General features: G+C 49.8%; 1 protein-coding gene across 2 annotated transcripts in view; it reads right to left on the bottom strand.

The window, feature by feature from the left end:
• MTUS2 (microtubule associated scaffold protein 2) overlaps positions 1-13,672 on the bottom strand; it is a gene marked incomplete at its 5' end in the record, with an annotated part of 64,260 nt that overhangs the window by 6,665 nt on the left and 43,923 nt on the right. The window contains 5 exons of one of the 2 annotated variants that reach the window (XM_081215103.1): positions 366-463; positions 2,873-2,992; positions 4,082-4,180; positions 8,798-8,871; positions 11,183-11,288. In XM_081215103.1, coding sequence (XP_081071229.1) covers positions 366-463; positions 2,873-2,992; positions 4,082-4,180; positions 8,798-8,871; positions 11,183-11,288 — 497 coding nt within the window. The remainder of the gene's footprint in view (positions 1-365; positions 464-2,872; positions 2,993-4,081; positions 4,181-8,797; positions 8,872-11,182; positions 11,289-13,672) is intronic. The other variant, XM_081215104.1, reaches the window with a different exon arrangement.

Genomic DNA, 13,672 nt, shown 5'->3' with positions numbered 1-13,672 from the left:
GGGCCCCAGTGATGGAGCTCGGCGTCGGCTCACACGGTGGTTCTCTTTAGCCTGGGAACCCCCAGCTGGCAGCCTCTCCAAAAGCTCCTCCAGAAATATCCCCATCACCTCCCAGCTGCACCCCAGCCTTTGGCTGGTGTCACTCATTTCCACCAAGATGGGACCCACTGCTCTGCGGAGCCATCGGCTGGGTGCTCAGAGCCGTGTGTTCTACGCTTCCCTCCACGTGGGGAATGCCAAGAGCCTGCGTGTGGAAGCCTCGGCTCGGAGGAGTGAGGACAAAAGCAGAGCGCTCCAAGGTCAAGAGCAAAGCCATCCTGTCGGCGACACATGCTTTGGAAGCTCCGACGCCCAGGCCCACCTACCTCGTGACGACGGTGTTCTGGTCAATCCTGGCTTTGAGGTCTTCATTCTGCTGTTGGAGAACTTGGATCTTTTCTTCCAGGATAATGTTCTTTTCTGCCTGTAAAAGATGCAGCGTCAAGAGCTTCTCAGCAAGGCCCTATGGATAGATGGCAGACCAGTGCCCTTGGCTTCTGGGCTTTGGAACATTATCAAGAACAGTGTTTTCCAAACCGCAGTTTGCAACGCATTAGTCGGTTGTAAAGTCAGGTTAGAGGGACGTGACCAGCATTTCTTTTTTAAACAAAACAGAATAGAAAACACCAGAGTGCACTGTGTGCAGTAAAAGTATTGTTGTATATATTTTAGATACAGTATATATTTCCCTTTTAGATATATTATGTGTGTGTATATATTAGTGTATATAGTGGATTGTACGTACTGTATATATACAATTTATGTGTGTGCCTATAGTGGATTCCTATGTAGAATGTATTTCTCACAGTGAGTGTCCCCAGACTCCTGCCATTGTCAGAAACGAGCCGTGAGCACCACCAGGACCCAGTTTGGCTGATGGGTCCCCCGGTTCTTCCCATCAGGCCGTCTGCCCTGCACCGGCATCTCTGGCCAGGCCTGTGTGCATTCTACAACATTCTGAATTAATGGAGGGCTGGAAATACAAAGAGCATGGACACACTCTTTTCCTTCTGAGGCTCTGGGCAGCCAGGAACATGCAGCTCAAGCCCAGCGTGGCACATAGTCAGAAGATAACATCCTCTGTGGTCGCTACTCCTCTGCAACTTATGCCCCGCTCTCTCTGTCGGTGTGTCCCCAGGGCCTGAGACCTAGCCAAGGTAGAGCTCCATTCTAAGATGCACTGAGAAATAAATTAGTTTTTGAAAAGAATGTGACAAGTTCACAGCTAGAGTAATCTTTAAAGAAAACCGCCACTTCTCCGTGAGTCAGGCTTAGGCATCAGAGCCAGAGGACCGGGCTCTGCCCCGCCCTGCAGCAAGGCTCTTCACCCCATCCGCATCTTTGCTCCCAGGAAATGGGAAGTGATGGGAAGTGATTAAATCAGTTCTTCCCCCCACCCCTACCCACGCCTCTGCCTGGAAAGGTTTCTGGAATGAGAACGCTTGCATGCCTGCAGAATGCCTGGAGCATGGCTAGAAACAGCCAAAGAAGCCCAGAGGCTTGTGGTTGACCAGACAACGATGCAGATGGCCCTGCCTGGAGGAGGAGGGCTGAAGGGCTGACAGGGGAGGGCTCTGTTCGCGAGCCCCCCGCTGGCCTTAGCTCTGGCCTTGCTGGGAAGCTCTGGGCTGCTGGAAGGTGCCAGGAGGCCAGCATTGCCTCTGATGATGGCAATAGGCACTCACACCCCCGTCTGCCCTTATCCTGACTGACAGGCATCCATGCAGCGAGAGATGGCCCCAGAGAGGGATGGTGCTAGGTCAGGGGAGGGGACGTGACGACTGAACGCAACAGGTGGTCTGGGACCAGCTCCTGGTTTGGATATAGCGGCTTCAAGGACATTTCTGAGACATACTGAGAACTTGAAAAGTTAGAGGAGGTGATCAGTTACTGAGATGGTAAGCTGAGGGTGTGCTAACTGAAAGAAAGCGGGATACAAAACACTCGTATGTATGTGTGGGTTGTATATTAGGGTGTGTACACTTGTACAGAAGAAAGGCTCTGGAAATATTAACAGTGTAGAAATACGTTATTTTAAGTTTCTTATCTATATCTTATAATTTCCTTTTAGAGTATCAAAAGTTTATTTTAAATATAACAATAAAAAAGAAAAAATTAATCTACCTGCGACCCTTGGGCCAACCTTCCTCTCAAGTATGGCATCTCCCTGGAGGCAGGCTTCTCTGCTGCTGACTTTGGATGACTATCTCAGCTTCAGCCCTTGCACCCACAGGGGCGGGAAGTGAACTCTAGCTGCTCTATTCCCCCAAAGAGGTGCCCTTTGCTAGTTCTGTGGGAGCCAGGCTGAAAGGTGAGGGAGAGAGTGTGGTGAAAGCCGGGGCTTGGAGCTCTGGCCCAGGGCTCCCGCCTGGGCTGGACCACCTTTTGGCTCTGGGTGAGACATGACCTCGTCCTAAGCCTCCGTCTCTGCATCTGTATAAGGAGGCTCCTGACAGCACCTACTCAGTGGATTGCTGTCAGAGTTAAAGAACAAACATGCATAGAGTGCCTGCCTTGTGCCTGGTGCACAAGAGCGATGCTCCACGGATGCAGGCTCACCGCACATCTTCCCTGGGGTGGAGGAAGGAACTGGCACGTCACAGTGGTGGATGGGGAGCCAGGTGGGGCACCAGACGGCCTCCGGGTTTCTACAAATGAGGCCACCTCTGAGATTCCTGAACTCCTGGCTTCCTAAGAAAGGCGATTTCTGCTCAGTTGTGAGCACCGGGCATGTAAGGGCCCCCACCTGGATGCTGTTACTACTGACGTCCACGATGGCAACAGGAATATCATGCAGGTTACTGGGGCCTCCCAAGGTAAGAGGCCAACTCACCAGCTTTTCCAGCTCAATAATCTTCTTTTCCTGCTGGTGTATTTGCTGATTCTTCATCTCTAATACCTGCTTCAGACTCTTCATGTCTTCTTCCAAGTGCTGATAAGGAGCCAATGCAATCTACAGGGGCAGAGAGCAAGGAGCTATTTACCAGGCATCCCGGCGAAGCCTAGGATTCACCAGCACCGTGAATTCGGCGAAATCTAGTCATCCGTTAACAAGCTTCCTAACAGGCACTGGAGAATGAGAGCGAGAGGGCGAGAGGGAGACTGCTCACAGCCTTCCCTGGTAATGAAACCCATGAGTTGCCACTGGGGGAGCTACTAAAAATCCAGCTCCTTGGGGAGCAGGAGAGATGAAGCCATCTTTCCCTGAAACGTCGGATCCTGGGGTGGCCGGACACTACCAGCCTATCACCCCAAGGGAACTTAGCGGGTAAAAACAGTACATTCAACACTGGCTTTTAACATTCACGCAGACTACTTGATTCAACAGACAGGTGGGGATTGAAAGGTCCCATCTGTGCCCATGGAGGGCCCCGTCCCCTGCCACGCATAGGAAATGAGCAAAGTGCTTTAAGAAGCAGAAAAGGCGTAGAAAAGGAAATGTGAGAATAAGGTTGCCAGATGTAACAAAAAGACAGGATGTTCAATTATGTTGGAATTTCACATAAGTATTGCATGAGACATATTTGTTACTAAGAAACTCATTTATCTGTAATTCAGATGTAACTGGGGGTTGTGTATTTTGCCTCATGTATTTTATCTGGCACCTTACATCAGAGGGAAGGAACTGTGCCAACCTGAGGAAAAACCCCTCACCCTACCAACTGGGGCTTCAGGGATGCCTCCCTTGCAGGCGGCATTGGGAGGGAACGGGATGTGGGGCTGGGGTGGGGCCTGGCCAGGCTGGGGTGTTCCCAGGCCCAGCTCGTCACAGCAGCCCAGGGACAGGGGCTGGGGAGCCGTGTGCAACGAGGCAAGAATAACACTTAGATGGAGAACCCAGGGCCATCCCGACTCAACACAGGTGCTGACAGGCACAGGCTTGAAATCCCGGGAGGCCCTGACAGCTGTCGCTCTGGCGTCAGATCAGCACAGGGGCCCTGCCTTCGGGGTGACTGCTGGGGGAGCCCCGGGCTTCCTGGGATCCAACAGAACTGCCTTGCAAGGGCCCTGCAGGTGCTGGGAGACCGGGAACGCATGATACCTCCAGCTGCTCCTCAGTGTTTTTCCTCAAAGCTTCCTCGAAGCGTCTGGCTCGGTCCCGCAGAGACTGGCTCTGGAAGGTCAGCGTGTCCACCTGGTCCTGCAGGTAACACACGAGATGTCCAGCCCGGTCCCCTGCAGACGCGGCACCTGGGAGGCGGTGATGACGGCCACCACCCTGCCCTGGGGCTCTTCCCAGGGCGTCCAGATGAGAGCCCCACCCCGCACCGGGCTCCACCAAAAGGCCTTCGCATGCAGCAGGGAGAGGCCCCCGGGCTCCCTGCCTCTGTGCCTTGTCCAGAATGGACCACAGAACACTGACAGATGCATGTTTCTGTCGCACGGAAAATGCATGCACGCTGGCGGGGCACTCGAAGCCGGTGGCCCGACTCAGCGCCTCCTGAGATCAGACAGCTGTCCTCGCCCCCCACCCCAGGAAAGCAAGAAGCTTGCGGAGCGGAGGCGTTTAATAATTTAATATCTGACTTCACAAAAGCAGCCCATCAGCAGAGAGGCATCTTAGTCGGGGTTGGGGGGGGCCTCTAGCCCCCGGCTTCAGGAAGGACGATTAATCCATCTCAGAGAACTGTTCTCATTTGTTAAGTTCAAGCCAGAAGCCGTCGAACCAACCTTGACTTCCGGCTCTGCCCGAGCCCCTCCCCCCACACTAAACACAGCGATGGCAGGTCCCGGAGGATTCTGCCTCCGGTGTCACGACCCCCGATCCACAAACACTCCTGATCCTACTCCCTCCACCGGGTGGAGCCACTCGCTGACTTTGTCCCGGACCCGGCAACTCCTTTGCCCTCAAGGGGGAGTCAGGGGCGGGGCGGGGTGGGGGGGGAGGAGCTTTCTAAAGCGCAAGCCTGAGCCCCTCACCCCCTAGGTAAAACCCCGTGCCCTCGGGACCCAGTGTCGCTGACGCAGCGTCTGCATCCTCCGCATCCGCCTTTCTCGTCTCGCTGCCCCCAGCCCACCTTACATCCGCTCCTCCCCCACAGCCAGCTCCCACTCACCCCCGGCTCTCTTCTGGCCTCCCCTTGGCGCCCCTGGGTGGCAGGCCCCTGGCCTGAGCTGCCACGTGAGTGAAGTCTGTCCCGTTCAGACGCTCCCCCCCGACCCGGAGGGCCCTCCTGGCCCCCATCCCGGCACGTGCCCGCCACGGGGCCGCTCTGTGTACGAAGGTGGAGAGAATGGAGGCGTGTGTGGGGAGGCCCGGGGCCCCAGCCCTGCTGCCAGCGCAGGTGCCACCACGCCGAGCCCTCTCCCCGCAGCCCCGGCCCTGACCGATGGCGGCGGGCAGCAGAGGGAGCCGGGCAGAGCCTTGACGCCCAAGCGGAGGGAAGAGACGGTGCCTTGCTGGTTGCCACGTGTTCCAAAGTTCTCCACCCCCATCACCATTTCTGCAACATTAAAACCCAGGGACTGAGGTCTTCCCCTGAACACTTCTGGCAAGAGAGATGGCCCCGCTCACCACATGTGAGCAGCTGGGTGCAGTCAACGATGGAGCTGCACACGAGAGCACTGCCTCATAGCACGTGCTGGCTCGACCGCTTTCCTGTCATCACAGAGAACCCAGTTTTGCAAGCCATCCTTGGCGGGTTCCTTTTCCTTCTCTCCTTTTTTGTTTTCAGTTACTTCCATTTCATTTTTAAGAAATAAAAGCCCTCCACAGTGCCATTAAATGCACATGCTGGTGCATGAGGGCAAGACAGTGTCAGTGGGAGCTGGAAGGCACATGAGCCAGCAAGAGTAAATCAGGGCTCGGGGACAGCCGGCTGCGCCCCAGCACGCATGCGTAGAACGTGACTATAAAATGACTGGAGCGCTGCATAGTTTAACCACTGTGTCCAGGTTTCCCCATCTGTAAAATGGGTATGATACTAATAATATCTAACCCAGAGGATGGTGGTGAGTTAATATTTAGAACAGTACCTGGCATACGGTAAGTGCTCAATAAACATCAGCTATTATTTTATTGCAAAAATAAAATGACTGGAGTGCTATCCACCTTCTATACAAGCCTCGTCAGAGCCTCTTGTCCTCCATTAAAAAGTAAAACAGTGAAAAACTCAGGCAAGTACCATCTAGGTGGCATCTAAACTATCACACTGTGGTTTTTCTGCTTTCTTCACCATTATTCAAAACAGATCCTCAGGCACACAATGGTGCCCCAGCCGTCAGACAGGACGTGCTGTTCTTCAACTTGGATTGGCTACTTTATGCCAAGGTAAGAGCACCAAGACCCAGCTGGTGACCTGGCCCGGCATGGACCACTTGGAGTTAACCAACGGCCCCATAATAATGATGATGATGGCAAATGTAACAACGCCTGAAACTATTATAATAGCACTAGCTTCTGCCTAGTGCTATATACCCTTTACACATGATGAAATCAATTTATTTTTAAGGCAGGACCAGGAAAGTTTTAAACATAAAATTCTCTCTCTGCCCATCTGGGCCACTACCCCTCTTTAGTGTGCACTGTGCATCTGCATTATACATTAACTAGATCCCCTTAGAAGACACAGGAATGCCTATTCACCGGAAAAAAAAAAAAGCAATTTACTCCTGGCACCAGCAAGGTAACTCCTTAGGAGATAACATTCCTTTCTCAATACTTTAAGGGGTCACGATGACCCACTACTTGCCCTGTTGGACTATGTACACTGTCAGTATGTTACTTTGATGTAAGCCCCTTTGTCTCAAAAATTTATATAACTGTGCATTGACCTCTAAGGGACAGTCCTTAGCGCTTTGTCTTTTAATCTTTAAAAAAACTTTAATTTTAAAGGTTACTTTCTATTTACAGTTATTACAAAATATTGCAATTACAAAATATTCCCTGTGTTGCACAACACATCCTTGAGCATATTTACACCCAGCAATTTGTACCTCCCCTCCCCCCTCCCTACGCGCCCTCCCCGCCACTGGTAACCACTAGTTTGTTCTCTGTATCTGTGAGTCTACTTCTTTTATGTTACATTCACTAGTTTGTTGTGTTTTTTGTATTCCACATATAAGTGACATCATACAGTATTTGCCTTTCTCTGTCTGACGTATTTCACTTAGCAGAATGCCCTCCAAGTCTATCCATGTTGCTGCAAATGGCAAAATTTCGTTCTTTTCTATGGCTGAGTGGTATTCCATTGTATACCACATAAAGACTGTCTCCTGGGTTCCAATCCTCAGGTTGGCTCAAATAAAATTCTCCGTTTCTTTCTTGGATTGACTATTGATTAATTTTTTCATTGACACACATATTATTTCCCTTAAGCTGCTCACACTTCGAGGAAGGAATTGGTATTATCCCCATTTTATAGACGGGTAAACTAAGGTTTACAGCTTATGTAGCTGTCCAAGATTTCAAAGCTATTAAGAGAAGGTACAGTGGGGATTTAAACCTCAAACTCAAATCTTTTACCCCAAACCTGTTTCTCTAGCTGCCAGCATCCCAAGGAGACTGGCCTAAGCAACCGTACCCACCTCACACCAGAAAATCTCCAGCTCAAATGGATTCTGCCCATGAGTTACCACTAAAATGTGCACAATTCATGACTGTGTGATGTTAGTGGCAAAGTGAAGACTCATGGATGAAACAGAAGTCTCCCTTCTTGTGGTTTTGGACCATTTGGGGTTTTCTGATACATCACAGTATGGCTGTTACTTTCCTGGTTTGTGTTCCTTAAGGGTAATATATCTGGGTGGTGTGGGATGTGGGGTACACAAAGAAGTTTGGGGTTAATTTGCCAAGGATAAGCCACACGAGGGGCACGTGGGCATGTGCAGGCCCACCGATGGATCCATGGATCCATGGATCGGGGGTGGGTTTGCAGCAGGTGGTTTCCCATTTAAAACAGTACACTCAACAGTGTGACACGCCATAATCCTAGATTCTTTGCTCGGCAGGGCAGGCTCTGTGCAAGAAACACTGCCTGGGGAAAGTGAGCCACTGAAGAAACAAAATTCCTGCCTTTGTATTAGAATTACGCTAATCACCTCCCAAATTTCCAGATGTGAATGTCCCTAGTATTTCAAAGGTAATCTTTCTATGACTGGGACGTCCACAGCTGGCAATGGAAGCAGGGCCACCAACCTCCCCCTGGCTTCCCAGGCAGCCCCTCTCTAGGGCTGGGGGCGGTCAACACTTTTCACAGAAGCAGCTGATTGGGGTCTCTGGAAGGCAGAGACCTCCATTCTCCCCTTTGAGATCAGAAGGAAGCCCGGCAGTGCCCCTGGCATCTGAGACCCCCACTCTGCGTAGGTTTCAAGCAGGACGCCAAGAAGCTTCGTTACATCTCCAGGGGACTGAAGGTGCTTTTACAATCCCCAGAATGTGTCCTGGGATTTCTGCCCTACGTGAGGCTCCTCACCCCGTGACCCCTGCCTACAATACTCTGCCCCCTAATCCTCCCCTTTCCCCAGACATGGCTCTGACCGTGAGCACACGGGGAGCCGTCTCTCGGAACCCCTGTGGCGCTAACGGTATTATTCATTCTGTGCAAGTATGTGTTACCTTCCGTGCTGGTCTGTCACTATTTGTATCACAGCTCTGAGTAGACAGTAAACTCCTTAAGGGCAGGGAGTAGGTCTTATTTACCCCCATATTCCAATGCTTAGTACAGGATCCAGTACACGGTAGGTGCTGGATAAATGTCTGTGGACAGGAATAACAATGCTGCCATTATCTTGATGCTGGAGTTAAGGAAACACTAACCTGTAATGACAGCCGCAGCTTTTCAAAATTTTCTTCCAATTCTTTCTTTTCAAGCTCGTGGGTAGATATCAGTTCTGGAGAGAAGACATCAAATTGTTAAGTTGATCTTTCTTTTGAAAAGGGATCAAACAAGATTCTTTTGCCAGGCTAAGACTAGTGATGTTGGTGAGTAAGGGACACCAGTATATAGTGGACTTAAGCCTAAAGAGACCTCTCCATTAGTTTGAAATTGTATGCAATGTTATTTAGGAGAGAGGGAGAAAGGATGAGGAAGGAAATAGGAGAAAGGGCAAGGGTTAAGAGGAAAGAAAGGAGGGAGGGAAGCAAACAGAGCACAAGCGCGCGCGCACACGCACACACACACACACACACACACACACACACTCACTTTTATACCCAGCTCTACCAACACCCTGGCCAAGTCAGATTCTCCATTCACAGCATTCATTGATTCTCCAACTTTTCCTAATGGTAAAACCACTAGGTAATTAACGTTAAATCTCCCTTTTCTTCCCTCCCAGGATCACTCTTCTTTTCTACCACGAAGCCGCAATCTCGGGCTGAAGCAGGGACCTTTCCAAGGAGAGCGGAGCATGGGCTTGCTGGAGAATGGACAGGTGAACGGGACCAGTGCTGTGCCTGCGAAGTCACCTTGGTGGCCTCTGGGCCACACTCTGGAAACCACAGATGCTAGCATTTGCTTGAGCAAAGAGTCGATGTTAAGCCGCTCAGACGGAAGGAAGGACTCATTGCACTGGTTCCTCTTGGGGAGTTTGGAGCAATTCTATTCTGTGAAAAGTGTCATTCCAGTGATAATTTGCAAGATAGGCAGAAAGAGATGTCATGTAAGAGTTATTAAGCAAATGGATTCTATTTTCCTCCAGATGGGAGTAGTCCTATTAGCTGGGTGAAGCCCGTCTCATTGTAGCGACACAAGCTATTTGTTTTCATGTTATAACTGGAGAGAGGAAAGGTCTCATTAATGAACCTGGATTGTATGCTCAGCACAGGAGAGTACTGGAGACCAATAATTATCATTCCGGCTGGCATAGCTGCAATTAAGAAAAACTTTGTGGTTTCCCTTGACCCAAATCTTTTAACTAATGATGGTTAAGGTCTCTTAGAAATCCAGTTGTGATAGCTGAAATTTACATTTGGGAAAAAAGAAAAAAGTTTGTGCTTATTTTATTGACATAAAACCATATCGGTTTCTGGTCTACCTGCCTTTGTCTAAATGATTACTTTTAATGGTCATTGAGAGCATCATCCATAATAATGAAGTTTTTAGCTACCATTACATACGCCTACATTGTCTTCACGTTGTATGTAATTCAAAGGCCCTGGATGTGGCGTCTAAGCGAGACTTCATTAGTCAGAAAAATCTACCAAGTCTATTTATAGGAAAATCCTGAAACAAAAGGCAACACTCATTGTAACATTTCCATTCCTGTTCCCTTTCCTGAGACCATTTTCCTACAGTGCAGTGATGGGCTTTAGGGCATTTTCAGATACCCTATACCTCACAAGCAAAGAAAAGTCAGTATCTATTAGGTGGCATAAACCATGGCGACTATCTATGTATTCATAATGTATTTCATTATTTTAAGGTCCTGACACTCTGTCCCATGCTTAAGACTGTGCTCTAAGAGAGTGCTTCTCCGATTTTGCTACATATTAGAATCACCTGGGGAGTTTTAAAAAATCCTGATGCCTGGGCTGCATCCCAGAGCAATTAAATCGGAACCTCTGTAATGGGAGCTACACATCAGTATTTTTAAAAAAACTCTCCAGGTGGGCTTCCCTGGTGGTGCAGCGGTTGAGAGTCCGCCTGCCGATGCAGGGGACACAGGTTCGTGCCCCGGTCCGGGAAGATCTCACATGCCGCGGAGCGGCTGGGCCCGTGAGCCGTGGCTGCTGAGCCTGCGCGTCCGGAGCCTGTGCTCTGCAACGGGAGAGGCCACAACAGTGAGAGGCCCGCGTACCGCAAAAAAAAAAAAAAAAAAAAAAAAGTTTTCTTTACTTTTGTGTTTGTTTGTTTTTTATGTATTATCTGTGTGAAAAGTATTATGAACCTATTACAGGACAGTACTATATAGCCGATTGTGTTAGTTGGGTACCTAGGCTCACTTTGTTGGACTTACGAACACGCTCTCGGAACGGAACTCATTCATATGTAGGGGACTTGCTGTAGTTACCCGGGTCCTGGATTTCTGTCTTTTCTTAACCCAAGAAGCAACACAAAGGACACACCAGGAAGGAATGGAAGGAAGAAGGGAAAGGGGAGCAAGAGGGAAAGGGAGGGCTCCCCGTGTCTGCAGCCAGAGGGGGTCAGTGCGCACAGCCCACCCTGCCGGCCCACCCGTGCGCACCAAGCCTCATAGCTACCTTGCACCTTGTGGTCGTGGTCGTCCTGCAGGAGCGAGACGGCAACCGTGTGGCTGTTTTCCATCTCTAGGAGAGCAGCCTCATGGCTGGCGGTGATGTCTTCCACCTGCAGGAGATCACAGCTCTGGTTACACAGAGAGCCGGGGACTGGGGGCTCCAATGGCCTCGCTGCTTGGAGGACCGAGGTGGACTGCAACGAGGGGAAATGTCAGTGGCCCAAACGTCAAGGGCAGGACACTCCGCTGAGATGACGGCCACCCTCAGCCTTGTGCTGAGGCAGGAGAGCCAGGATCTGGTGGTGACGCGGGAGTCCTGGAGTCAGGGGATGTCGCAGGGAAGTCACTGCCACAGGCCTGCTGCTCATGCAACGGGAAGCAGCTCCCGGGGTGGGGTGGGTAGCTGCCGAAGCCACCTCTTTACTGCCCTGGGCCCCCTCTGGACCACTTCCTTCCACCCCACTCCTTCCCCTTCCACCAAGCACTCCATGAGGTAATAAGGACAGAAGAGGGTCCTTCCCTACCAGATGGTCCCTTCTGCTTCCTGGCAGCAGGTGGGAGCTACAGCACGCGAGGTATCTGGAGGGAACTAACATTTATTAAGCTACCCACTCTCGGCTTCTCCACTCAAGCCTCACAGCAACATGATAAAGTAAATGTTCTCATGTTCATTTCCCAGACGAGGAAACTGAGGCTCAGAGAGGTTTGAAGTGTTTTGCCCAAAGGCTAGTAAATGGCAGAGCCAGCAGTCAGCCCAGGGCTGTCTGACATCCACGGGCGAAGCTCTGAAACGCACTGCCCTTGCCTCCCCCCGCAAGACCAGCAACCAGTGCCCAAGGACCCTCTCGCCAGCCCCAAGGCAAGTGGGCAGGTGTGTGTGTGTGCTCGCCACCCGTTCCCAGCCGTGAACCTGCCCCCCAGATCACAGTGCAGACCTCCCCCTACCCAGGCTATGGGACCTGCTCCCAAGAAGCTACTGTTTCCCTGGCTGATGGTACATTTCCAGGAGTTCAATCACAGGTAGTGCAGCCAGCCCAGGATTTTTTTTTTTTTGACTTTTTTCATTATATATATATATATTTTTTAAACATCTTTATTGGAGTATAATTGCTTTACAATGGTGTGTTAGTTTCTGCTTTATAACAAAGTGAATCAGTTATACATATACATATGTCTCCATATCTCTTCCCTCTTGCGTCTCCCTCCCTCCCACCCTCCCTATCCCCCCCACCCCCAGGTGGTCACAAAGCACTGAGCTGATCTCCCTGTGCTATGCCAGCCCAGGATTTTTTATTTCTCACCTTCCTGATCTCCGTCCCCACCACACACCTTCCATCTTTACTGCTTTTGTTATTTTTGTTGTTGCAGCTGTTATTTTAACTTCAAATGTATGACTTACAGGAGTCATTGCATAAGACGACCTCTCCCTGTGATAGCAAACCAGAACAGTGTTTTTCCAAATTCTCTGTCGGTGACCCATTGTAAAAACACCATTGTACATTGTTACACACACACACACACACACACATACACAGGGCGTGTGTGTGAAACCAAAGTTTCACAAAATGACACTTTCCCCTCTTACCTGCAGTAATCTCGTTTTTAAATTTTTATTCTATGTTCCTTTGTTGTTTTTCAAAATGCAGTTACAAACCACTAAATTCATTTCACGACGTACTAAGGTGTCAAAACCTAGCATCTGAACAACACTGAACCAGCGCACCTGCCCATGCCCTGAAGCTCTGTGGCGGACCGGTTCAGAACACTGTCCAGCCACCTCTCAGAGGGTCTCATTTCTCTGGGGACAATTCAGGCTGATCTTTGATCTGTAAGGAGGAAGAGCTCTTCACAAGAAAGGAAGCCTGCTTGTGAAGGGGATGCATGGGAGTGTTTGTATTTTAAAATGGGATAGATTCCCACTCTGGATACCATCGTTGCTTCGGAAAGTTTGCCCGACCTCTCTCTTCTATGGTAAAAGGAACCGTCATCCACTAAAACGGAAGTATCACTGCCAAAACCAACAATGGACTTGACAGTGTTCGGGAAGCTGCATTACGACATGAAAATGGACATGGTATGCGATGATTCACTTTTATCTACTGGCCATTCTTGATTAAACAATATTTCACCTGAGGCTCAGAGCTATGAATCCACTCAGCAGAAAGGCTGATTACTGCGGTTTTTAATTGTCCAAATCCTGTTTATATGAAGGTTTTTTATGGAATCTTTGTCCAAAGACTTTCAGTCTCTTGGAAAAACAAATCATTGGTTAAAAAAAATGGAACTAGTTTTCCTTATGCTCCATTGGTGACTTCCGTTAGAAACAAGTACCCACACATTGTTTGGAGGTATGTTAGTTAAGTATAAAGAAAAATCTTTCATCAGTCCTTAGTATGATTCTAATTTATTGGGTTTGTACACAAATTGCCATGGGTGGTTTCAGAAAAGAGAGATGGATGCAAGGACTAAGTTCCAGAAGAGTCCCTTTCGTCCT

This window comes from Mesoplodon bidens, assembly GCF_964165515.1.
Source record: "Mesoplodon bidens genome assembly, chromosome: 17".
Lineage (NCBI taxonomy): Eukaryota > Metazoa > Chordata > Mammalia > Artiodactyla > Ziphiidae > Mesoplodon > Mesoplodon bidens.
This window is presented reverse-complemented; position numbering and strand designations above follow the sequence as displayed.